A 24805-nucleotide genomic window follows, 5' to 3' on the forward strand; every position below is an offset into this window, starting at 1 on the left:
CAACTGATTCTTAATCGCGCAAACATGCGGGGTGATTAGTTGGAAACATTGCATGTAATTGTGCTTTTTTCTGGAATTTATAATCTGTGATAATTCAGAGATCACATGTATTATACAGTGATATGGAAGAAATAGCTACACTCGATCTACACTTATAGTGGTTTTTTTTAGACGAGTATTATGTAAAATCTTTGTAAACATGCATTCAGACCATTCTCATTACCTGTGAGCGAATTCTCGTTATCAGAAAATGAGTGTGCTAAAATAGAGCAATGTGTTCCAAGTATACATAATTTGCCTAACAGCTCGACCACTGTTCCTGATTGGTCGATTCTTTCCTTAGAGTGCGTGTTCTCAAATCTTGGACCAATCAAAGTAGTCTTGTATAAACGGGTCAACTCGTTAAAGTGAAATGTTTATATAAGCTTTGATTTTGTTTGACGACCTAAAAACCAGTCCAACCTCGATTTCAAAATACGTCCTTTTTTTAAAGAAAGATTCTTTCAACCAAACGAACCTCCAACTTTAATATTGTATTTTAAAGAACACTAAATTGTACATTTTAAGTAAATGTTTGAACCAATCACGAAAGTATTTCTTTTCTTAAACGGAAGAATTCCGACGCTTTGGATGAGAATTTATACTGTTTTTGGCAACGCTTCGACAACATGCTAAGTTTCCGTTATACGTCGCCATTACATTTAGTCCATTTCAATTGTAGCATTAGCGTTTGTAGTATTTAGCCAGAAAGAAATATATATTAGCATGTGGGGGAAAGTACAGGTTCAGCCAAACCATGATCACTGTTTGTATAAATCATTGTGCCTCATAATTCTTTTTGTTGTACAACTTTTAACGATTCAGTTATATTAAACCTTTTCATGAAAATCCTAATGAAGAGTCTGTTGTGAGTTTCATTATTAATTAAAAAAAATATTTAGGGTGATGGTAAGGACCGCTCAAAAACTTAGAAATCGTTGCAGGTTACACCCCAATAGTTAGGCCAAAAATCCGTCTGCCGAGCTCATGAATAAAAGTTATACACTCAAATTATTCCATATTAGAGAGTTCTGAGAGCCATGGAATCGGGGAATAAATTAACGACATATGGAACTACACCTCTGGCCTGGGCTTGGGGCTTCCAAATCTGAGCATTTTGGATGCAATGGGTCCGAAAGTGGCGCTATTTAACCATGTTGTGGAGGGATCCTTTTTGAAAATGGCTACTTTTCCAGTTTTGGAAACATCATTCGTTTAGGGGTGGTCTTCTTTGCGTGAGAATTTCTCCAAAAAGTAAATGGTCGATCAACCCACCAAAACTTGAAAAGAAAATGAAAGATGACATGTTGATCATCATGTTTCTGTGCAGCCTGAACACCTGTGAGAGTTCTGAGTATTTTTAAAAGGAATTTTGAAGTACTGTATGGGGATTTTACAGTGGTGTCTATGGGAATCGTTTACACTGGGGTGTACGTGTACCCTTCATCGGTTGCTTGCGAAATAGGTTGCCATGAACAGCGCCATCTAGTGTCTGGTGGTGTTAAAGTTGAACGATATGTTTGCAGACCAGTAAATAAGCCACCGAAGACTCCAGTGGTAAATACCCCACTTCCAATATTCAGGAAAAATACAACTCTCCATTTGAGAAACTAAATTAAAAATTATTTCGTCATCTTTTATTTTCTGTTCTTTTTGGGGGGGGGGGGGGGGTTACCAACGACTTTTGGGGGAAGATTCTATCCAAAGATTGATCACCCCTAAAATAAGTCCTGATGCCCATCGCCATTTTCAAAAATAGAGCAATTATAGGGCTACATCTTTCAATGCCAAGTGTCACGTGACCAGCCAACATATGTGTTTGCCTCACACCACACACCCCAGGTGCAGTGTGGATGGGTTTGGCCAAAGGATAGTTCTGTGAATTTGGGGTCCAATTTTTTTTGGGGTGTCCCTGTCACATCTGAGATAAGATTTTGTAAATTCAGAACACATTCTTTAATGTCTTCTGCCTCCAAGAGTGATTATGTAATGCCAAATGCCTGCTAAACAAATACAAATAGTTTGAAGTCAATTTCAATGATATTTCCATGTCAAATTACACACAGGTCGGGTGAAACAGGGACACCAAAATGCCACACTTTTGGACCTCAAATTTATAGAATGGCCCGGAAGTAGTTTTGGGTTAAAAACCATGTGTGGGAAGAATGCCAGATATACTTGAAATAAAGGACGCTTTTAATTCGGTGCTCTCGTCAAGTTTGCGATGCAAAGTGTGATGTTTGTTGTCCAACAGAGGGAGCTATATTTTGTTCCACAAAAAAATAATGTTGGCTCCAAAACTTGCTCGTACAGAGGGCGCTGTTCAGACACAGTGGTTTGCATGTAACCGCTTTTCTTTGGTCTCATTATTTATTTTGTGAAAAAAGAAGTGATGTTTACTATTCGTCTGTCACCTAATATTAACAAAATAAATTTTCTCAGTCTGGGTATCTTGTGCTGAAATGTGGATGCCATTATTCAGATAATGGCATGTATTACTTGAAAACTATAAGAGCACATGGTGGCGCTGTTTACTTGTGGATAATTTTGCAGGTGTATGTAATTTCAGTAGTACAAAGGAATTTAAAATTCACACCTCGTATTGTATTACTCATCCATTACTAACACTTTGAAACAAAGCATATATGAGTCAACACAAACACCATTGTCAACACCTTTGAAATTGTATCGAACAGTGCCAAAGTGCAGTGCGGATCTGTTCACAGTTTTTTTTTGTAGTCGGGCTCACTCGAAAAAAATGCCCAAATACTAGCACTTCACATAACACACAGGAGGGAATCCCAAGCAGTGACGTCATCGCTGGCGGCCGTCCATCAGACGACTATTTTGTCGGTTTGAGAGTTAACATAAGTCACCGGAGTGGGCGGGGCTTGGTCTGAGACGTCGGAAATTGGGGTCTAATTTGATCGCTTCAATCGAATTAAATTATACAATTGCAAATGACGAGACATATGAGAAGAAAAACAACACATTTTTATTAAAGCAAAAGAATTATTAGCTTGAAATATTATAAAACATAGAACAGTCGTAGGGTTGGGGTCTTGATGTTTTGGACAGCCAGCCGTCCATTCATGATCATCATGCTGCTGCTGATATGTATGCTGTCGTTATTCGTACACGGTGCATATCGCGGTACGCAGTGTGCAGTTGTAACGTGCGCATCCGAATCTGTCATGGACGAGAAAATATCACGCAGAAATTCCACCATCAGCCCTTGTCAGGGGAAGTAATCCAGCATCCAACGATTTCCTGCCTAGCTCCCATTCAGGTAAGTCTTCCTGGGTAGCGTGGTCGGTAAGGTTTTGGTGTTTTGGGGGAAGATTTTGTCAATTGTAATTACTGCACTGTTTACCGTTTCGTGTACGGCCGGAGTAGGCCTTAAGTGGAATAGCACAAAATGACATGTGGCCACGATGTGTCATCGGGAGATGTTCTTGACAACGATTGTACACATGTAATACAAGAAGTAATCATTCACTTCTCACACTCCAATGTCTGCCCACAACACATTAGGGACCCCGTGCTTCGTGAAGTGGCCGAATTTTATTGAATTGAAGTTGTAGTTGCCACTGCCAGAACATTGACATTTTCAACACTACACTACAGCGTTTGTTGAAAAACACCCTCAAAAATGTGCGGTTTCCAAATTTTTGAGAACCATAAGTTCAGTCCATATCTGCTGCTTATCAAATTTAGACAGTATATTTACTACCATGTAAAAGTAATTGCTAGTTTATGAGTTAGGTTGGATTGAGTTTTGTTATATTTTTGCTAATTTCATAATTTTTAATTCAATATTTTAATTTCATGAAAATGACACTGACAGATGGCAGAAAAGTTTGCTGTTGCGTCCTGTTTTCGTAATTAATTTACATCATATAGCATCAGGAAATGTACTTAAAAGTGCATGGACCTTCCCTGTGGCATTTTTCGTAAACCAGGAAGAGGATAACATGCCAATTTATTTTATGTTGTGGACACTTTCACAAATTGGCAATCGTATTGAAATTCAGGAAGGAAAATGTGTTGAAGTGCTCTTTATTTTTTATTGTTGAATACTTTAAAGGTTATTTTTTCATTAGGAAACCTTTTGTCATACGACAAATATTTGCTGAAAGTTCACAGCTTTGCTTTCTGAAAAAAATGCCTGAACACCCCCCCCCCTGAAAATGACCTATTTTCTCTCATGATGAAGGATTGTTTTCATTTCAGCATTGCATGCATAGCTCATCAGTCACATATTGAAGACAGATCCAAAAACCAGCATCAAAAAAGAATCAGGCTTAAGATTTCAAGAAGTTGCACCGGCACTGCTGTGATAATACACAGCACAATGGCAGATCCAGAGAACAACATCGTCCGTGAGTGGCTTCGAACCCTAGACCTGTCCCACCACTTGGATGATTTCATTGACAATGGCTATGACGATCTGGAGACCTGCAAGCAGATCGGGGAAGAGGACATGGACGCCATTGGGGTCCAAGACCCGCATCAGCGGGAAGAACTCCGTCAAGCGGTGGCACGCCTTAAACAGGAAGGCGGTACCGCTGTCTACTTCACCCTTATGGGTCCCGAGACTGACTATGTTTACGAAGAAGATGTCTCGATGGACTATGGGTACGCTGAGGACGAAGACGAGAAGGTCCACTCTCTACTAAACGGTGGCAGAAGTGGGATCTGCAACTGCAGGAACTGCGAGTGCCTCCAAGAGAACCACTTTGATGTCCATCCCCAGTGCTACCTGGACCGGCACCAGTGGAAGTGGACAGAGCAGAACTTGAGGCGGGGTTCCTTTGAGAGCGCCGCAGAGTACCGGCGCATGATGTCGGAACACTCCAGCAACGAGGCACTGGTGACCAAGCCCCGATCAGCCAGTGCCGTGGAACGTGGAGGCTTTGTGGAAGCCATCGGGGGTATGAGTCCGCACGAACAGCAACGGAGGATGTTCTGCTCACTCAAGGTAAGTACATGTAGTTTGTAACATTTTTGTAAAGCATAGATAAAACATCCTTGTCAGGATAATTTGAAGTAGGATTTATGTCAAAATACCACAATTTATTTTTGCTTATATTTTTTATTAGATTTTCATCCGTAATCATGAGCACTGTTATCAATTTACAAGTAAACGGTCAAAAATATTGCAAAATTTAAAACTACAGTGAAAGCTTGATAAGTCAAACCTCAAGGGAACAGGGTGCCTTTCACTGTCGTTAGTCATGTTTACAACGTTTTTTTTTATTTGTACAAATATGCATGGAAATTGTTTGCCTAAGAAAATATACTGGAAAGGGATGATTGTGAACGCGATATAATAAATTCTCGACAAAAGCAACAAGAGTGAATCAATGCACACAACCACGCACAAGATGACAGAAACACTACACAGCTAACATTGTGTGTTGCCGATCCATTCCCCAAAAGTCTGCTAATACGCAGACACTTGTTGTATCTGACCAAACACTCAGACAGTACATTTTGTGCATATGTTGTAAGTGACATGCTACTCGCGGTAATGCCCTGCCATCAACATAAATCACTTTCCGAAACAGGATTTTTTTTTTTTTATCCGCATCATGCCCAGGCCATTTTAAATTGCCGCCTGTGTGTTGGTGTCATCGTGTTCCGTGCATCTTTGTCTGTGGCCTTATGCCGGTAATGAATTCCTTAGCCTTGGGGTTTGAACGAAAAAAAAATCAGTGTTTATCGAGTCAACTGGATTAACTCCATTGAAAGGATTTGTGAACTTTATATTTCAAAAATAATATGCTTAAATATTCTGTGCATTGAAGTATAAAAGTGACGACATATTTTGAGATTGATTTTAAAGCTGTCGTGACAAACAAGGATTTTTCGTGTGTGAAGAATTTGCATAAATACTTGTACATTGTCATTTTCTTATCCTTTGAGATTTCTTAGCCCTCTGAGTGCAATGGTGCAAAAACTATTGATGACGTTCCATCTCATTGCTTGCGACAATTCCCGTCCCCAGCCCCCCTTGCCATCGCGATGAGCATCTGATTTCCATATTTTGCTCAGATAAATTTTTTTTCCCTGGTTGTTTTTTTTTCCGCCTGGGCCTTGTTGCTCCGGTCTGATGTCGCCGGGTCATTTCAACGGCTGAGCGTCAGTGCCCCCAAGTCAACGATTTGTATTCTACTTGAATTCTTTTTTCTCTTTCGTTTCTTAAAAACCCCTCACGACAGAAGCTTAACTGGCCAGAACGACCTTAGCTTGAAGCAAGAAGCCACTTGAGCATGTCCACAGATAAAAAAAAAAAAGAAACGACGATAAATAATTTATTAGACTTTAAAATATTCATGTACATAAACTAAGATCTGAGAGACATTGCTGGTCCCCCCCCCCCCAAAAAAAACCCAATTCAACTTGGAATATTTCAAAACTGTACTTAAGGCATAAGAATAATTACATCATCTATGCTAAATCTGAAAATGAATTACTTGTGAACTTTTGACAACTATACCTGTTTTTATGATTACAAGTACTTAAGTTTAATACTTTTCATCCGAGTACAAATGTCTTGACAGAGTTTTAAAAGCCCCCACTTCCACCCTTATAAAATAATTACCATTTTGATTCCCATGGAGTTAGCATTGATAAGCAGCCTTTTGTAAGAAAGCTTCACAGATGATTGAAAACCATGATTTAAAAAAAATTCCAAAATAATACGAAAGTCAGATTTCAATTTTGCCCAAATTGAATTCTAGTCGACATTACTTGCCTGCCCGTTGTTTTTGTACGTGCCAGTGCAAACGGACACATAATCAAGTGTCATGAAAACCCCCCAAAAAGAAAAAAGAATGGACAAAAATTTTCCTCTGAGTAAATATATGAACAAGTTTGTTGCGTCCGTCAACAATTTTGTGCGTGGGTCCACAATGAATTGATTCTAAAACTCCTTCGTGATGTTTGTGATTTGACGGTTAGGGCTTTTTCCCCCTTGTTTGTTTAAGTTTGAGCAATGACATGTAGATGTGCCGACTCAACACCCAGAACAATCAGTTGATTCTGTTGGCCCCCCCTTGGGAAATAGGCAGTCGGTCGTTAAATGTTCCGAATGGTTGCTGAGACACGTTTGAACAAACCCTCGCACGTGTGAACAAAACTCATGATCTTATCAATAAAAAATAGAAAAATACAAATCAAATGTTGGGAACAGTTCATTGGACAAGCTTTTCAAAATTGAAATCCGATGTTTCCAAAACCTTGAGATGTTTGTGTTTGAGGTTTTTGTCCCGACCAGGTCTTGAACAAGTACCAACTGATGTATTCAAATGTTTGTTTTTACTTTGTAAGAAAAACAGATAGCAGCGTGTGAAATTTAGCGTTCCGAGCTTCTGACGGGTCGTGAAAAAGATCTACGTGTCAAAAATGACGGAAAAGGAACGCGTCTCTCACGACAATACCCGGGTCCAGTATTTCAGTTTGCTGTTTGGATAAGTTTACATGTAATGTTGATTTAACAACATTTGACACAATGTGGTTGCACTATCGTTACGTCTGCTAGCTTAGCCCTTTTCTTTTCGCAGTTGGGCGGCAAGGCTGTACCTGTACCACTAGGCTATTGTCGGAAAGCTTAGTGTTGGGGGAAGAGGGAAAAAAAAACCTGAATACAATGGGCTCTAGGCAATCTCTGCTTTTCCTTTTCTTACAATAGGTCTTGCTACTGTATGAGCTGGGATAAGCTTCAGATATGGTTGTCTGTTTGTGGATACGGTGATTTATGGTACACTGCCAACGGTGATTGAATGCAGTAACTTATCTGTTAACTTTTAAAAAAAATTTAAAAATCTGAAATGTGTAAATAGAATTTGCACATAAATTTGTTCACATAAACTTGTGTAGAAAGAGTGTGAGGCAAAGATACCACTGAAAGACAGAATGGAATACAACTGCAAGCCCATTAGAATACATCAATACTGCTGACTTCTAGAATTGACATCTTGGTACAACAAGCCACAACAAGCCACAGTTAAGGTTTACAGTTAACAGAGATCTGATACACCGTGCCCTCTGGAGACATGCACACAATAGGGAACAAAAGATTGTATACGTCTCCACAGGGCAATTTCTACAGATGAATACGTCTCCACAAGGTTTTCACGAAATATACTCAAAAACTAGGAATTTCCAAGGTATCTTGATCTGTCGCAAATGATAGAGTTTTAGAAAAGGGAAGTCCGAATTTCAGCCAAGGAAATTAATTTTGGTTAAAATAAAGAGCATTTTGAAACTGTACTTTCAAGCGCGAAAAGCTTAGTACGCCAGAACGAAGAAATGTCTCCACAAGGATACAAATTTCAGTATGGCAGTACTGAAGTGTGTCGCGTATTCTGGTTCACGCGCCATAAATGTTTGAAGACATCAGCATGCGAACAAGCGCGTGAATCGGAACAAAGACAGCTGACGTCAGACTTTGGTACTCTACACATATTACATTATTGTAAAAAAACAACGTTTCGATTTCTTTGATAGTTTCAGGTGAGCTTTTCCTTTATGCAATGCATTTCAAAAAAGACTTCTCCCAATCTTTCATAGTTTAGTTCTCTTCAAGGATGGATCCAAGGAAGAGGGGAAGGGAAGGACACTAAAAATACATTTTTTGTTTAAATGCCCTGAATAACATAATCACTCAATATTACAAATCTTAAAGTATAGGCCCCTAACTGCTTTAGGGTGGCAGGCCAGTAAAAAGGCCCGAAATTGCCTACGCCGGCCAAATCATGATTAGCATGCCCTCCATTTTTTTGCTGCTAGAGCATTTTGTGGGCCATGAACTTGAGGGTTTGTAAAAATAGAGGGGTAGCAGCCCTGCACAGGACTGCCAGCTCGTATTTCTGTGAAATTCAGATGAAATTGGGCCCTACAATTGCTCTATTTTGAAATGCAGTACAGGAATTTTTTCCCCCAAAATGGCGATGGGCTAACAGGACTACTTTTAGGGGCGATCGTGTTGGTGTGGAATTTTCTCCCAAAAGTCATTGGTGAACCCCTCCCCCCACAAAAAAAACTTAAACAGAAAATGAAAGATGATGAAATAAACTTGCTGGGTGTCTCAACTCTCAATCACCTTGGAGAGTTGTGAGTATTTTTCCTGAATTTTCGGAAGTGAGCGCATATTTGTCAAGTGCTGGAGTCTATGGCAGTTTATTTACTTGTCTGCAACTTAGGCCGGTGGTCTTTTCATGTATTGACTGCAGCTCCCCCTGCCCGAAAAAATCTTGCACTTCAACACTCCAGCAGGGCAGACCCCTTCAGAGAATCCTGGATCTGCTACTACCTGACCACTACTACTTACCACACAAAACATCAAATATGTCACGTAGGCTCACCATTTTTATTTCTCGTAAACCTTTGTGTATGTACCTTGCATGTGTAGACATGTATTTTGGGCATCCTCTTTGGGGGAATTTATGGGGCTCCAGTCATGTGACCTCAGCCGAAGGTCGCAACTTGAGACTTGAGCAACAGGTCAGGTAAACATCCAAAGGAACAGGGTACTGGTAGATTGTGCAATCATAGCCCCATGGCGCGATCAATAGGTGCTTTGTTCACTGAGTGGCTTTATGGGCCTAAGCAGAGAAAGGGGCTTCCCCTAAATGTCCACCAGTGGATGGATTTCTACACTGGTCACGAGGCAGTGAATTCCGGCAAACATTTGCATGACAAGTGGATGACCAAATAATCGGTTGAGAGCCCACACAGAGGTGCAGACTGGAGAGAGTTTCACAAGACGTGGAAGACTAGTGGAAAAACACTCTTAAAATCATCTTAAATTCTTCAATTAAGAACGTAGTTCTGTGCTTGATGCCAAGAAAGTACCTTCTGTAAGTCGGTGAACAGACTTTTGCAGATTGATTTGCTGCGGTTTAGCGAAATGGTGAGTGCAAAAGAAGTCCAATTTATTTGTCTGTTTTTCACAATAATTGAATACAGCTTTTGTGTCACAACTCTTTTGTATTGTTCCGGGAAATTTGTTCTGCGTGCTACTGCTAGCTTCATTGTGAAACCTTTCTTGGTTTTAAAACTTGAAGGTTAATGCTATTCGATTTCATTTTCTGGTGGTGTTATTTTTTAAGAGTTACTGACTCTGCTTAACATACATGCAGGGTTTGTTGTACTTTTTGTGTGTAATTGTTAGGATTCAACTTATGTTGTCAATGATCTGAAATTAGTCTGTTGATTTATTGCCAAGGTGGTCTGTCCAAATATGAAATATTGTGTTGAAACAGGAAGTTGGGTACCAAATGAAGTTTGTTGATTTGTTTGTACCCGTAAGTAGGTTTCATAATTGTTCTATTTTATTTTCAATCAAGCTTGACAAACTTGTAAATACTGCCCTCTGGCTACAAAGTATTGAAACCAGAAACGCTAAGCACGAAAACTAGAAATGTTTGTAAACCAACCACATAGTGACAGTAGTGTCATGTGATACATGTATCGGTGTGCTGAGCAGAAGTTGGTGATTAGTTTCAGGAAGTAATCCATTTTTTATCTGTAAATCAAAAGTATGTTTTTACAATTGTAAAAACAATCAGGAAATTCAGTATTGATATTTATAAAAACATATCTGCTAAGGCCAAATAAAAAAAAAACAAGTTTAGCGTCCCCGCCCCCTTCCTTTTCGGAGGCCCCCTCATTTTTTTTACTTGGTCTAAAGTATTGATCTTTTAAGAACTTTGGTTTATTGTGCTTCTACAATTGTGCACATGTTGGAAAGGAATACATGTACATATTATGTACATATATGCCCCAACCAACAAATAAAGTGAAATCAGTAAAAAAATTCAAGAAAATTATTAACGATGAGATAAAACAAAGAAGAGGTTGAACTTTTTGTTCAATTGTTGTTGGTTATTTTAAAATAGTAACAAAGATCATTCAAAAAGAAATTTTAAACATTTCTATAGTCCAAAGCAATATTTTAGGTATCCCCCTCCCCCCCCCCCAAAAAAAAAACCACCAAGCCTGATGTGCTTTGAAAAACAAAATCTTGTGTTGCACGGTTCTGCGGCAAGTAGTATTGGCAACAACATTGGTTGTTGGGTGACTGTGAGTGTGTAGTCATGATTCATTTCTACAGTTTGCCCAACAGAAATAGGCCTACTGGTGGAAACTCAGGAAATAGTACATTGTAAAGTGTACACTGCATTTTTCTTAACAAGGAAGTTACGCAGCAAGTGGAAAATCATTGCGTGCACTTCTGGTTTTGAAAGTGTTCATGTAGCTTTCTGTTCCGATGCATCTAGATTTGTGTACCAGATGTTTAAATCATGTGTGGGTTAGCTGCATGAAGAATTTGATTAGAAGTTCTGTAGAGGGGGCGGGAAAGACGAGTTGGGAGGGGTGTGACAATTTCTTTTTTTACCTCACACAATAATTTCAATGAGCTTGAAAAAAAGTGGACCCCAATTAATATGGAACGACCCATTTGCACTTGCATGTAGCTGGCGTACATTTGCTAAGTTGATTAAGTCTACAATTCAACGTTATCTTCAATAACTGCTGTACCAGTACTTATGATTCACAGCTTTTGCAATTATTGACACAACAATTTGTTTTTCATCCTTGGGAAAAAAAATTGGTTGGTAGTCTGGAAGCGTTCAAAGAGCTGAATCATAAAAGATCTACTTTGTAGAGATATGTGTATAGTACGTGTACTTTGTGTACCTTAGAAAGGACACATTTTGTTAGCGTAATAATGGGTTCATTTACCCAAGCACGGCAAGTCACTCATATTATCCTGTCCAAATCGGTCCATTTCTTTGTGTCTTTTTTGGGGTTGGCGTTTTGGGTTGTTATGCTTGGCTGTGAGAACTTACTCCCTTCTTTGACGCGGGGGCACGGCCCTTTCCCAATTATCTTCACCCAATTAGGGAAGGGGGGGGGACTTTGGGAACAAGTTCCAGCGATTGTCAGATTGGTCTGGTGGGATGTGAAATTTCACTTGGCAGATGTTTGTGAGATGCAATAGTGAGGAGTTAACCTTCAAGACATTGCTCCTGGCAATAGTGTACATGCCTGTCTAAGCATATTATTATTCACACGTAGGGTAACCTGATAAGTTTAAGCTTTTGTCCTTCGGGTCCCATTTTGTGAGAGAACTGAGGGAAATGAGAGAATATGAGAGAAGTAATTTCACTTTTTACCACTGAAGGATAAAATCAAGTACATGTACAAGGTAAAAGTACAATGACATGTAAAATCAACAATTCCGAAAAACCTAGTTTTAACCCTAAAAGGGCCGGGTTATTTTGACCATCTCTCAGCCGGAGGGGGGGGGGCGGATTCTGCCCCGCCTAAGATCTCGGCCATGGAGTGACGAAAAATTTTGAAACTCGGTACATGAATAGAGCAACTCTTCATGAACATACCCAAGAAATTTCATGACTAAAGGCCAAAGGGTTTTGGAATTATGGCTAATTAATTATTCATGTACGAATGGCAATTCTGCTCTGTGTACACAACAGGAAAATTAAATTTTGGGTAGTGTGGGCTAGTGGTTAGAATTTTTGGACTTGTGATCAGATCGTCAGAAGTTCAAATCCAGCTGCAATCTATGTGTTGTGTCCCTGGGCAAGCCATATTACTACAACTAGCCTCTCTCCACATAGACCTTTATCATGCTGCCACCATTTCAGTCATGTTTCCTGTATCCAATAACAGTACTGAATGACAATTTTTTTTGTCCAAAAAAGAACCAGACTATTTTTCCTTCCAGCCTTGCTTTGGTTACGTTGATTTGAATGGGGAAAAAAAATCAAGATGGCAGCAGCAGGATAATTTTCTATTGGGTGCTGGCATTAAGCCAGGCAGTTAAACCTGCAACAGGCCGGCATCCCATCCAGGGGGAAATAGAAATATATTCTCACTTTATTTTGTGTGAATGAAACCGGAGATGAACACAGCCTTATGAACCATATTTTGGCTGAGACAGACTTTCCTTTATAAATATAAAAAAACCCTTTTGTGAGCAAAAATGACCCCAGGAAAAACAGTGCCAGTGTCCAGGTGTTAGTTAATTCTCCAGTTGTGACTGTAACACTGTATCTTTGTGTACAGTATGCGTGCATGTATACACAGCAAGGCAACTGGGTCATTTCAATAATTTTTCAGTGGGTCAAGTCGGTAGAACTCATCCATCAAAGAGACTTGGCGCTGACAGGCTGATATGTAGGTTTTTGTTGTGCAGGCCGGATCCATTATGAAAACTAATCAAAGGAAAGTTGTTAAGGGCAGCCGGGTCACTGTATTGTAAGTTGACTGCATGCATAAACATTTGAACCTTACTGCCTCATCATCCAATTTTTAAAGTGAGTTTAAGAGAGCCTGGAGAATTTGGAGGGAAAAAGTGAAAATTTTGACGGACACAAACAAGGTTTTTGCAAAACCTCAAGCTGCATGCATATTCCAAAAAATTGACGTATCTTCATTATTTGGAATATTTTATGTGTGTTTCAATCAGCTAGGGACCAGTTTAAAGCAAAAGTCCCCTTATTCGGTATTCAGCATTGTCTGATTAATTACTGAGATATTCCACTGTTTTGCACCCATGAGATACAGTTTACATGTACATGTGTACATTAGAGATTTCTAGGGATACCAAAAATATTTTCACAAACGAGTTGTTCTTTTGTAAGTTTGTTGACGATAAATTGGCAGCAAATATCGCTCAATATTGGAGGCACTACCTTCATGTACATGCACATTTATCTTCAAGTAAACTTGATTCCTTGATCCTGATTGGTCGATCCATGGCAACAAGCCGTAACCATGTACCGGGTAGCACGGCCACGGTCCATACCGCACTCCGCGTATTGCGCTATTCTAAGATAATAATAATAACAATTTGGGAGGCTAATCATCCTTGCTCGCAGCTGAGAAGGTGAATTGCGGAGGACGCGGCTACAACGTGGTCGAGCCGCTGGCATGTAAGATGCGCGCGCCATTCCGTATTATAACACGCACACGTGTGTAATAAGATAACTGCTGAAAAGTTCTTTTGCAGCATGCGTGTTCCATCTTTACTGTGCGTCAGGTTTGCTTCAAGACAAATTCGTTGTCACGCTCGCACTCGTGGAACATGGAAACTGTAGTGCGTCCGTGTCCAAACAGACGCGCTACCGGTATATTATTCCATGTTCCACTCGCGCTTGCGAGATAACTAATAGTATCTCCTTGTTTGAATTCTTTTACTTCACAATTTCTATAATCCCCCCCCCCCGAAAAAAATAATTCCATGTCAAAATACATTTTCATGATCATGTTGTGCTTGTTTATAAATTTAAATCTATTAATAGCATTCGTCTACGAAATAATACTAGAGGGTCTCGGGTGATGGCATGTTTGTTGAATAATTCTTAAAAAAAAACCGACCCTTGCTCAGAAAATCCTATTAGCTGTGCATTATGGTGGCCGATACTGTTTGCTTAATGCCCCGGATAGGATTTGGATGCATTAACGTGGAGATGGAAGAACGGTTTTGTTGCAGGAATCACCGCTAACGTCTGATCCTGTGTGCACAAAGCTGCTTCTCGTCAGGCCGTGGGCCAAAAGAAGAAAAAAAATCTGACGCAAATGTGACATTCTACTAGCTAAGCCAAGTAAATGTGCACAAGAAATATAAAGAGTGGATAAGGCTATGTTGAATATGTACGAGATATTCGAGTATTTGATCATCAGCCGGATATTCGAATATTTTAATTAGATATCGATGAATTGTCAGCACTTTCCTACATGTACCTGTTCTTTGAAGTATTTTAACCCTCCTGCTGTTTAAACAGTCACAAACAGTCAAAATTTCCATCCTCTTTCCCTGCCATACTTTTAACACAGGCTAGTCACCAGCAGTCAGATCATATGTCAAGCAAGCACTGTGACTAGTCAAACTCAGTCAACAGACCATGAACAGACAAAGCAGCCAAGTTGTTGGCACAGCTGGCGTATTAATTACCCACAGTCAAAGCAAAGCTGTATCGAGCTACATACTGACAGTCACGGCCAGTCAATCCTACTTTATGTAGGCTGATACATTTTGTAATTCTTAACTTTTGGAAACAGTCACTTGATTGATTTTGACTGAAAGGACAACTTGGCACAGTGTGTGTTTGCATGGGAGGGTTAATAATCTCTGTCAATTTTCGACAAGTGCAGGTGCATGCAAATATTCCAATCGGTGGACAGCTAAAGTTGGCGCATGTTCAACTTGATCAGTGCATTTTGAAATAAAATATTCGAATATTTAATCAAGCCAAAGTTGAATAATCAAATGAACCAAATCATTCAACAATGCGGAGCCCTACCGGTAGGAGTGAACCTTTGGAGAAAAAGTGGACTGGTGGAATGAGATTCTTGGTCTGACGGCTTACAAGGTACGCGCTTCCAATTCTGCCCAGTTGCGGCAAAGCTGTTGTCGGTTTTGCACTGGTTTTTAAATTCATCTGGTTTTTGTTTAAAGCAGCCGTCCGTTTTAGACATAAACCTAAAAAAAAAAAAAAATTCAAAAACTTTCTTACTTTTAATATGTAAGCGTAATACCGGTAGGAGTCTAAACTGTCTGCATTATATCTTCAGGCATTCCTCATTATAAGTTAATCAGAAACGAGTTATCGTGCAATCTTGAAGTGAACATCTGTATTGCCCTCGGAAACAAGGTGTCCATCACATTTTAAACCTGCCAAAATTAACAATTACTGTACATGTTCATGACACTTGCATTAAGCTTTGAGCAAAGATGTAGTTTACAAAAATACATGTCATTTTTAGAAAACAAATGTCAAGTCAAGTTTTCCTTGCTTTTCTCTAAACAAAATGTGGTGTGCAATTTTTTTTTTTTTTGGCCACGATTTCAGCATTCCAGCATTCCTGCATGGTACGCTTGATGTTTAGACTACACATACATATGCCGATTGTGCTTTGATTTTAAGCACATTCAACAGAAATTCCTCCCTTCTGCCAGTGCCCCGTTGCAAAATAATGACATCTTTCATCCGGTAACCAACAAAGAGTAACGTCGTCTTCGCTGTCCGGCCACAGCGATCCATTACATGATCTATGTGAGCAGGTTCGCGTACAACGTACCCATGTGCAACACAAATAATTTAGTACATGTGCTGTCATGTTCTGAAGTATGTGTCGAGGTCTTTGAACTCTGCCCATCATTTAAAAAACCCTTTAGAACTCCCAGCTGTCTTCTGCTTGCTACACAGAAATTAAAAAAAGCAACTCCGGAGTCCGGAGAATAATTTTTCTTATTTTTAAATCCCCACACGGAAATTAAAAATCGTCAATCACTGTTCTGCTGAACCTAGATTGTTATCAGTGATTGTATTTTGTTATCATTGCGCAGTCGGTCCGGAATGCCGTGACAAGGGAAACAGGAGCTTTAGAACACGATTACAAAGTGGTCGATCAATATTTGGGAGCCAACTGAACAGTATCTCCAGCTGGCGGCACGACTTTGTTGTCGTCCAGGGCTATTTTTGTTTTTTGATTGGGTTTTTGGAGTCCGCGGTATTTTGGATTAGCCAGTTTAACGGTACACATTTTGATAAGTGGGGTGAATGGAATGGTGTCTGTGGTAATGCCCAATTCATGAGGGATTACTGTGATAAATTGTGTGTCAGATGATTTTTGGTGTGTGCATGATAATGATCAATATTCTGTGAGTCATTCTTTGTCTACTTTTCTGTTGTAACAAAAGCAACCAAGAATCTCATGACAGCTTGGCTCGCCTGGAAGCTGCATGAACATGTAATGCATCAAGTTTTTTTACGTGCGATTAATTTAACTTTGGCAATAGTTGTGGTGACCTGTTGTGAAATTTGGTTTTCGTTTTGTTTTGATTCTTAAATTTGGACAGGACTACCATGACCGGGGGGTATTTTTTGTAAAAAAAAATACATCCAGCTTTCATATGTTCGCCAACCACTGCATTGAAAATGTTCTTTTCCAATTTAGAGTCCATTGTATGAAAATTGCAACATATTTATTATTTTTCAGTATAAAAGTGCCATTTGGCTATATTTGTTTTTATGACACATTTTCTTCCTGGAATACTTATTAAAACTCCATACATTTCCATCTGGCCTAAATAGACTATAAAAAGTTATTACCAGACAATGAACAAGCAAATACTGTCTACAATTGAAGTGGTTACCGTGAACGGAATAACAAACAGTTGTCCGTGTGTGTGTGATTAAAAGCGGGCATTTGCCACACAGCTCATCCCGAACAATAGAGCTATCATCGCGTATTGTGTTACTGTCTAGTGGGAGATACGTTTACACAGACTCTAATCCAATTTGATGAATCACCGAATAACCATCAAATTATGATTGACTCCCAATTTGGCTTTGTGTGTCTAGATGCATAGTGTGTGATACCACCAGGACCAAAAACGCCGGGGCCGATGACAGAATACCAGTGATAGATCGACGATAACGTTGCGCGCTAGTATATCCACGCAGACCAGATAGCGTTGCAGCGTCATCTAATAAACGCTTAGATGGTCCGTGTGTGTAACAGTACGCAAGGCAGGGCCTATGGGGTACTGTCACAAGTGTAATGGCTAATTTCCATTGATAACTCGCCCGCTGCCCTAAAACACCAATCAATGGTAAAGTAGTTACACCGATTGGCTCCCGTTATGTTTTCGTTGGGGATCGCGCAAATTGGATGTCATTTTTTATCATAATTTGTCTGCCGGGCTAATACACTACAGCCCGCGTCTTGTCTTCGAGTCATTACACTAATAAGATTACGTGGCTTGGCTGAGCTGATGTGGTTTGGACAAAAAGAAGGGGGAAAAAAATGTAATCGTTTATTTGATTTGGATGCTTCATTTGACAAGAATGCAATGCTTTTACGAATGTACTTTCATGTTTGGAAGCAAGGTTGAGCCAGCTGCAGGCAAAGTTCGGATCAAGAAAATCGTTAGAAATTATTTGTAACTTTATCACAATGGGTTCTTTTTTTCAGAGTGCTAACCTACCGGTATGCAACTTAAATGAAGGGTTTTTAAATGCCAAACTCAAGTTCTTGTTTTATTATTAGCCAAAAAAAAAATGAATAACAAAAAAATCAACTCCAAACTCTATCAAAAGAAATGTCCTGTAATTATTTTAGGGACAATTTTTTTTCTTTAAAATTTATCACCTGCAGTTAGATGTCTAATAAGATGTTGAATGTTATAAAGAATGGTGTACTGTTGATATATGTACATGCCTAGAATCACTGGAAAATTGAGCTTCTTGTTTGAGTTTTTTTTTCCACCAAGTACCAATTCGGGCAATTCACAATGCGCCACCAAGAGTTTGCCACGGAGAGTTAATTTTTCCCAGTGAATGTGGGAGATGGTCAACAAATTCGCAGTGCGGGACATTTGAAATTGTTAGTTTTTACGGTCAGTAGTTTCGTAAGCGTATGATTCGAGGATCTGTTTGCCCTTTTCTTTTCTTTTTATCAATCTGGTGTTTTCGTAAAGGCGGAAGAACGCTATGCCCCAATCTATAACGTATTAGCTCAAGTTGTCTACTGACACTCATTTAAATGAATGGGCCATGTTTTGTTGACCGTAAACTTGAAAAATGGATTCTCCATGGTAAACTCTTGGTGGCGCACTGCATTGTGAATCGCCTGAACTGTTTCAGTAATCATTCATGTCAGTTCGGTTTCCAAAAAAAAAAAAAGGTGTGTACCCAACAATGAGAAAAAGAAAAATTGGCGAAGAAGTGACTTTACAAATCAAAGTCGGCCTGTACAAATAGCAGGCATGCCTAAAACAAACACAGAGCCATGATCTTGGGGCCCCTGAAGATTGTTTAAAAAAGCACCTGGACCACGATTTCTCGCCAAGTTTGCGACGCTTTAACACAATTTGAGATTTGGAACAAGGAGGAATTTCTGCGGCAGGCGTTGCAGCATTGGCCATGGCCTTGTTTGGATTCCGTTTTATTGAATTGACACAAATACATGTGCCGTCAGGCACGTAGTGCTATGTGTCTATGGGGGAACTTAAATAAATTGCTCACGACTCGAAAGACACGGACTTCGAATTCCAGGGAACAATTTGCAGTGATTCATGCATTGGCTGCTTTTGGATTGAGGGAGCTAGAAAAAGGGAGGTGCTTGTCTAAACTTAAAGCTCTACTAAAACCTTTCTTGAAAAGTGGAAAAAAAGTGCCTATACATGTACCTGTATGTTCCTATTCCTGCCAAATTTCGTTTTTTATTTGTCTCTACATCGTGGAAGTTCACGGCTAAAAAAACCAGGATGTCGTTTCATTTTGTGAAACATTTTTTTCAGGGTTTTTTGCCTGTGCTGCTGCATCACTGGTTGTCTTCCCCAATCTAACGTGAATGCAGTATGACATACCGGTACAAAAATCCCGTGCAGAACGTTACGTCACTTGTGGTGTTCAGTGTTCACAGCAAAATTGTTCACTCTCGAGTGAAAATTCTTCAGAGAAATACAGTGAAAGAAAAAAAGAACGACGTGAGATTTAATTCTATGGCTAATAAAAGAGGCCTTGCTCCAGACCCTGTGTTTTGATATAGAAACCCCAACTGGGTCAATCGATGACTTTATTAAATTCTCCCTGCCCACAGTTCAAAAATATCTCGGGGAAGTCAGTCCTTAAAAAAGAAAGAACAAAAATCCACCCTGCCAAACGCTCCCCTCCAACAGAACTGGCGGGCGCAACGAGCCATGTTTCCGCCACCCTGAAGCTTGTTGAATCGTTGGGAGGGGATGTGTTTTAATTGTCGCGCACCGAGAAGCGATCGACACACCTTAGGTTGCCAGTAGGCCTGTATATAGAGTCAGTGGATTGCAAGCGAAGGGAAAAGACACTAGCAGTGTCGGAAACTTTGGGCAAAGGTGTCCTGGATGCGTGAAAGTTGAACGGCTGAGCAGAGGGGGAGGGTGGCTAGGTTCCTCGACACAGGATTTAATGTCCATTCAGAAGCACATTGGTTGCGGCAGAAGCATTAACAGTTATTTTGGGATTTCACCAACTAGGAATGTTCTGTTTCAATTAATCGCTGTGTTGATCAACTGATTTCCATGTATCTGATGCGTGCACTGACAATAGAGGGCGCTCTGTGGCCTAGTAGCAAGTAGCAGGGTTTTATACATTAGCTTCATCCCCAGTTCAGCTGACTTTTGCATCCTATTACATGATTTGACATCCCTCAAAAAAACTTATAAAATTCGGAGAGGTTTTCCATTTGCCAAGTTCTTGACATTTTTGGTAAATAGCATGTACATACATACATGTACAATGCCAAATGGCACTATAACTTGTCCACATGAAAGCACTGTGTGCATTTTTTTTACAACAGATGGTCCATGATGCGTACAGGGAATATGAAATAATGGTTCAAGCCAACTTTAGTCTGTGGTTCAAATTTATAAGCCAACTTTAGTTTGTGGTTGAAATTTGAATGTTTCTCAACCAATCTTATGCAAAAAAAAGGTAGAACTTTTTTTTTCAGAAAATCACCAGAAAACTGCAAATTTGTAATCCACATTTACAGAAAATGGACGATTATTGAATCTGCAAAAAAAATAAATTCCAAAGCTGAAACTGTATATTCTTGGGAATTTCTAAGACACCCAAACTTTAAGAAATCAATTTTGACTCCCTGCTCATGGTCTCGACAAATCAAATCGAGTGAAAGAATGCCCGCGCACAGTTCACGTTTCCCGGCGCACAAAGCTGGCATCCCAAATTGTCCCGGGCACAAGATGATTGAGTGCCGATGGGCCGATTCTCATGTACATGGATGTGTCCAATGCTGACCGGTAAAAAATTAATGTTTACCCTGCCAGGAATTTAAAGACTAGAGATATTTTGGCCCCGGGGAAATGCCACACTCTCTCAGGAAGCCTTAAAGGTGCACTCATTGGCAGTTTGTAGACCTCTGTGTTGAATAAGACAAGTTAAGGGGCACTCACTGCGTGAATTCAGAGACTTTTAACTCTGTTGAATACATGTGAGGCCCTTAAAGGGGCACTAGCTGCAATCGGCTGAATGAGAACGTGTCCCAGATGCTGATTTCGGGTGCCATTCAAAACATGACTGGGCAACTTTTGAATTGAAATCGAGATCCCAGAATATTGCTTTCTCAGAATATTGCTTTCTCGGAATATACAGCATTCACACTAATCACAGAGCTAAAAGTTCACCAAGGTTAGTTGTTTAAGCACCCGTCTTTAGATTTTGAGCTTTTTTGTTGCTTCAAACGGAAAAAATGCACAAAGGACAACTACCTTTAACAATTTGACAAACTTCCAAACGCTTCGTTGACAGCAAACTTCCCTGCAAATTATTGTGTTAAGAAGAAATTATATCAAGGCTTACGTGTACAACAAAAGTGCCCGGAGGAATGACCTTTAAATTTCTGTGTGCACAAAAAAACGACACAGGCTAATTCCATCTGCTACACAAACATTGTAATTCTGTTTGGCCATGTACGGCCGCACCTTCCTCAGGTTTTATCTGTTGGTCAAGGTGTGTATTAGCTGATTAAGGCCTGGGTCCAATCAACAAATTTTTTATCTCTTGAAATTCTCGTTTGTCAAAGCTGCTATTTCTCTGCCAGTTTGCAGATGGCTGAAACTGAGTACAGCTATGCCTTGTGAGATGAACGGGTTGTCCACTTGTTGTGTGACCTTGGTACATGTACATGTACATGCCTATGCATGTTAATGTAATCACAAATTACCAGTAGTACCCTGCTACAAGTAGAGTACATGTACAACGTATTGTGCACATATGTTCAAAGTGTAATGAGCTTGTTCTCAATATTTCCTATTGGCTTTGCAGATGTACATTTTTGTAAATATGTTGGTGAGACTGTAGAATGATAGAGCTGTGCTTATGGGATGAGCCTACCACTGTTGGTTAAATAAGGCTGGTGCACAGCATCCCCCCCCCAAAAAAAAGGCCCTCTCAGGGTTGAAGCAGAATTCTAAAAAAAACCGGAGATGTTATTTCTACTTTTTTTTTTAACATAATCGTGAAGCATATTTATTGTACTACATGTACCTAAATTTCCATTGCATTCTGTTCACCGGTTTTTCAATTAAAGGCTATTGTGTAACACGGTACTATTTTGCACCATTCCAAGTTTAAAATTTAGCTTAAACTGGCTTTTTGATTAAATCAGTAAACTAAACAGGAGGTATACTACATGTTTTGTTATTATGAACTTTAATTTATGTAGTCAGTGATTGTATCATTTATGAACAATAAGTTGCAATAAAAATACTGATGCAAACAAAAGTACAACGTTATGTCACTTGCAGAGAAACACGTTGTGTACGCTATCAATGTGTGTATTGCAACACATTTATTCGACAACGTGTCAAACTTGGAATGGAGCAAAATGGACTGGTGTTACATTAATGGTCTTTGTTTAAAAACCACTGAACGGAATGCAACAAACACTTCGCACAAGAAAGGAAAATGTTTGGGTTCATCAATTCTATAATTTGATTTGAGAATTTTCATCAAATTATGAGAATTCTGATACACCCTCATGAGGAACATTATTTTTGGTACACCCTGTACTAGGTTACACTTGCAAGCCTTCGGTTGATTGAAACCTACACACTAGCAAACTACAAGCCTCCCTTTCGTTTATAGTTACGCAGTTCCTCCACCAGGACTGAATAGTTCAGAATATAAAGTTGACTGGTATACGTGTGTGTATGTTACTTGCTCCATGGCTGCACTAGTGCCAACTGTCTAGGGACCAGTGAGCTTTTGCCAGAGATTAGCGAGCTGGTCTTCGGAAGGAAGTCATCGAACTCTGTGACGAATCCAACATTGGCGTCTTGTATGACACTCCGAAGCTAAAACCCTAATACAGGCTTAGAAAGTTCAGCACACTCTTATTGTGCACGACCGGACCCCCCAAGAGATGCCGCAAATACTAATTTCAGATTCCATCTTATTTGTCACTGGTCCTCGCGCACACATACCCAGATCTAATCAAACATCAAGGTAATCAGAGAACCGGTACCCAGGCCGGGTAATAGGAGAACTTTTATCTTCGAAACATGCAACAATGCCAAGCCCATCGGAAACCGTTTTTTAATCACCTTAATATAGAAAACGCCCGGGGGCCAAACACAACCCGGGACCACACTCCAGAAGAACCCGCTTGTCAAAACAAAGGCTTTTCTTCTTATCACCGCGATGTCCCTGTTCGTCAAAAATTTGTCTGGCGAAACGGTCCAGTTTTGGGAGTGCAATTTCTTTTTGCCATCTCTCTATCTCTCTCTCTCCCCCCCACTACCACTCTTCTTCCATTCATGTGCCTCCGGGGCTAGAAATGAAATGATTGGGATTTTATTGCAACATTATCTGGGCTAGCTGCTTTTGGCTCCCGGTTTTTTGATCGTCAGCGACGGGGCCTTGTCAGCGGAGCTGTCATAATTGCATTGTGAAATTGTTTCATGTCTAGCCAATAGCCCCGAGGCTGGATGTTCAACTGGTTCTTGTTGGTGGAGTGTACGGGCCGGGGATTTATTAATATTGGGTGGGAAGAGATGTTGCCTCTGCTTTGCAGCGAGAAAGCCAGCATTGACTGTTGGCTGATAACTTGTACCGCACAATGGCGTGACTTGCTTTGACAACAAAGGAAGCCCAACAACGGTACCAGAAAACCATTCCAAACAGTGAGATGAGCTGTCAATTTTATGGAACTACTAAGCGCAAATTTATTGTTTAGTTAAAAATTGTTTTCACGTATTTCTGTGCCAAACTTGTGTGCAAGCTAATGTAATATAATAATAATAGTAATGTGGTGCTTATATATTGCTTTATACCGAAGGTTTCAAAGTGCTTCGCAAGTATTACCCTTGTTCGTCAGGCCATGAGACCCGTTTTTGCAGCAGCTCGAGATAGCGCATTCTGGTCTCTACCGCCACAGGTTTTACCATTATACTCCTGGGCGGAGAGAGACAATTGTAGTACAGTGTCTTGCCCAAGAACACAAGCACCATGTTCCCTGTCAGGGTTTGAACCCACGTACCATGGCACGTGAGTCGAACACTGTAACCATTGGACCACAGCGCTCCACAAGTACTAAAATGCGTCCTTCCCTGGCTCTTGCACTAAACGTGTCCTTTACTGGGTCTGATTAGTAGGCCACACAATGCCATCTACAGTTCTTTACAGAGTCTGTAGGCCAAGTAGAATGTTCTTTTGCCAGCACAGGGCTCAATCTCATGGAGGCACTAAGCACAAAAATGCTGTATACCAAATTTATGTACTAAGCGCGTTTCAGCTGATTGAGAACCAGGGCCCAATTTCATGGCGCTGCTACATGTAAGCACACAGTTTTCTGCTAGTAACAGAGCCTCCATTTATTTAAGCACAGCAAAAGCATGCTTAACCCCAGAAGAAAAAGTTGCTTAAATCAGTAACGCAACAAAGAAAATCTCCATGCGCGCGCACCCGTTAGCGCATCCACGCCGTGAAATAGCGCTTTTAAAAGGTTAGCACCATTTTCTGCTATAGAACAACTTTTCTGCTAACTGTTAAGCAGCGCCATGACATTGGCTCCAGTTTAACCAAGATACCGGTGTATGGTTTTAGCATACTGTTGTCAGCATGGCTCAATTTCAAGGAACTGTTGTGCCCAAAATATGCTAAGCACATATAAGGTGAGGTCCAGTCACAACCAAGATATATACATGCGCTAAGCAGATTTC

General features: G+C 40.1%; 1 protein-coding gene across 1 annotated transcript in view; it reads left to right on the plus strand.

Moving 5' to 3' along the window:
• Window positions 1–2878: 2878 nt before the first annotated feature.
• Window positions 2879–24805, plus strand: part of LOC119721794 — a 61051-nt gene continuing 39124 nt past the window's right edge. Inside the window, exons 1-2 of the mRNA XM_038191751.1 lie at window positions 2879–3328; window positions 4273–5020. Coding sequence (XP_038047679.1) covers window positions 4394–5020 — 627 coding nt within the window. The 5' untranslated portion in view covers window positions 2879–3328; window positions 4273–4393. The remainder of the gene's footprint in view (window positions 3329–4272; window positions 5021–24805) is intronic.

The sequence above is a fragment of the Patiria miniata genome, unplaced genomic scaffold (genome assembly GCF_015706575.1).
Source record: "Patiria miniata isolate m_02_andy unplaced genomic scaffold, ASM1570657v1 HiC_scaffold_14, whole genome shotgun sequence".
Lineage (NCBI taxonomy): Eukaryota > Metazoa > Echinodermata > Asteroidea > Valvatida > Asterinidae > Patiria > Patiria miniata.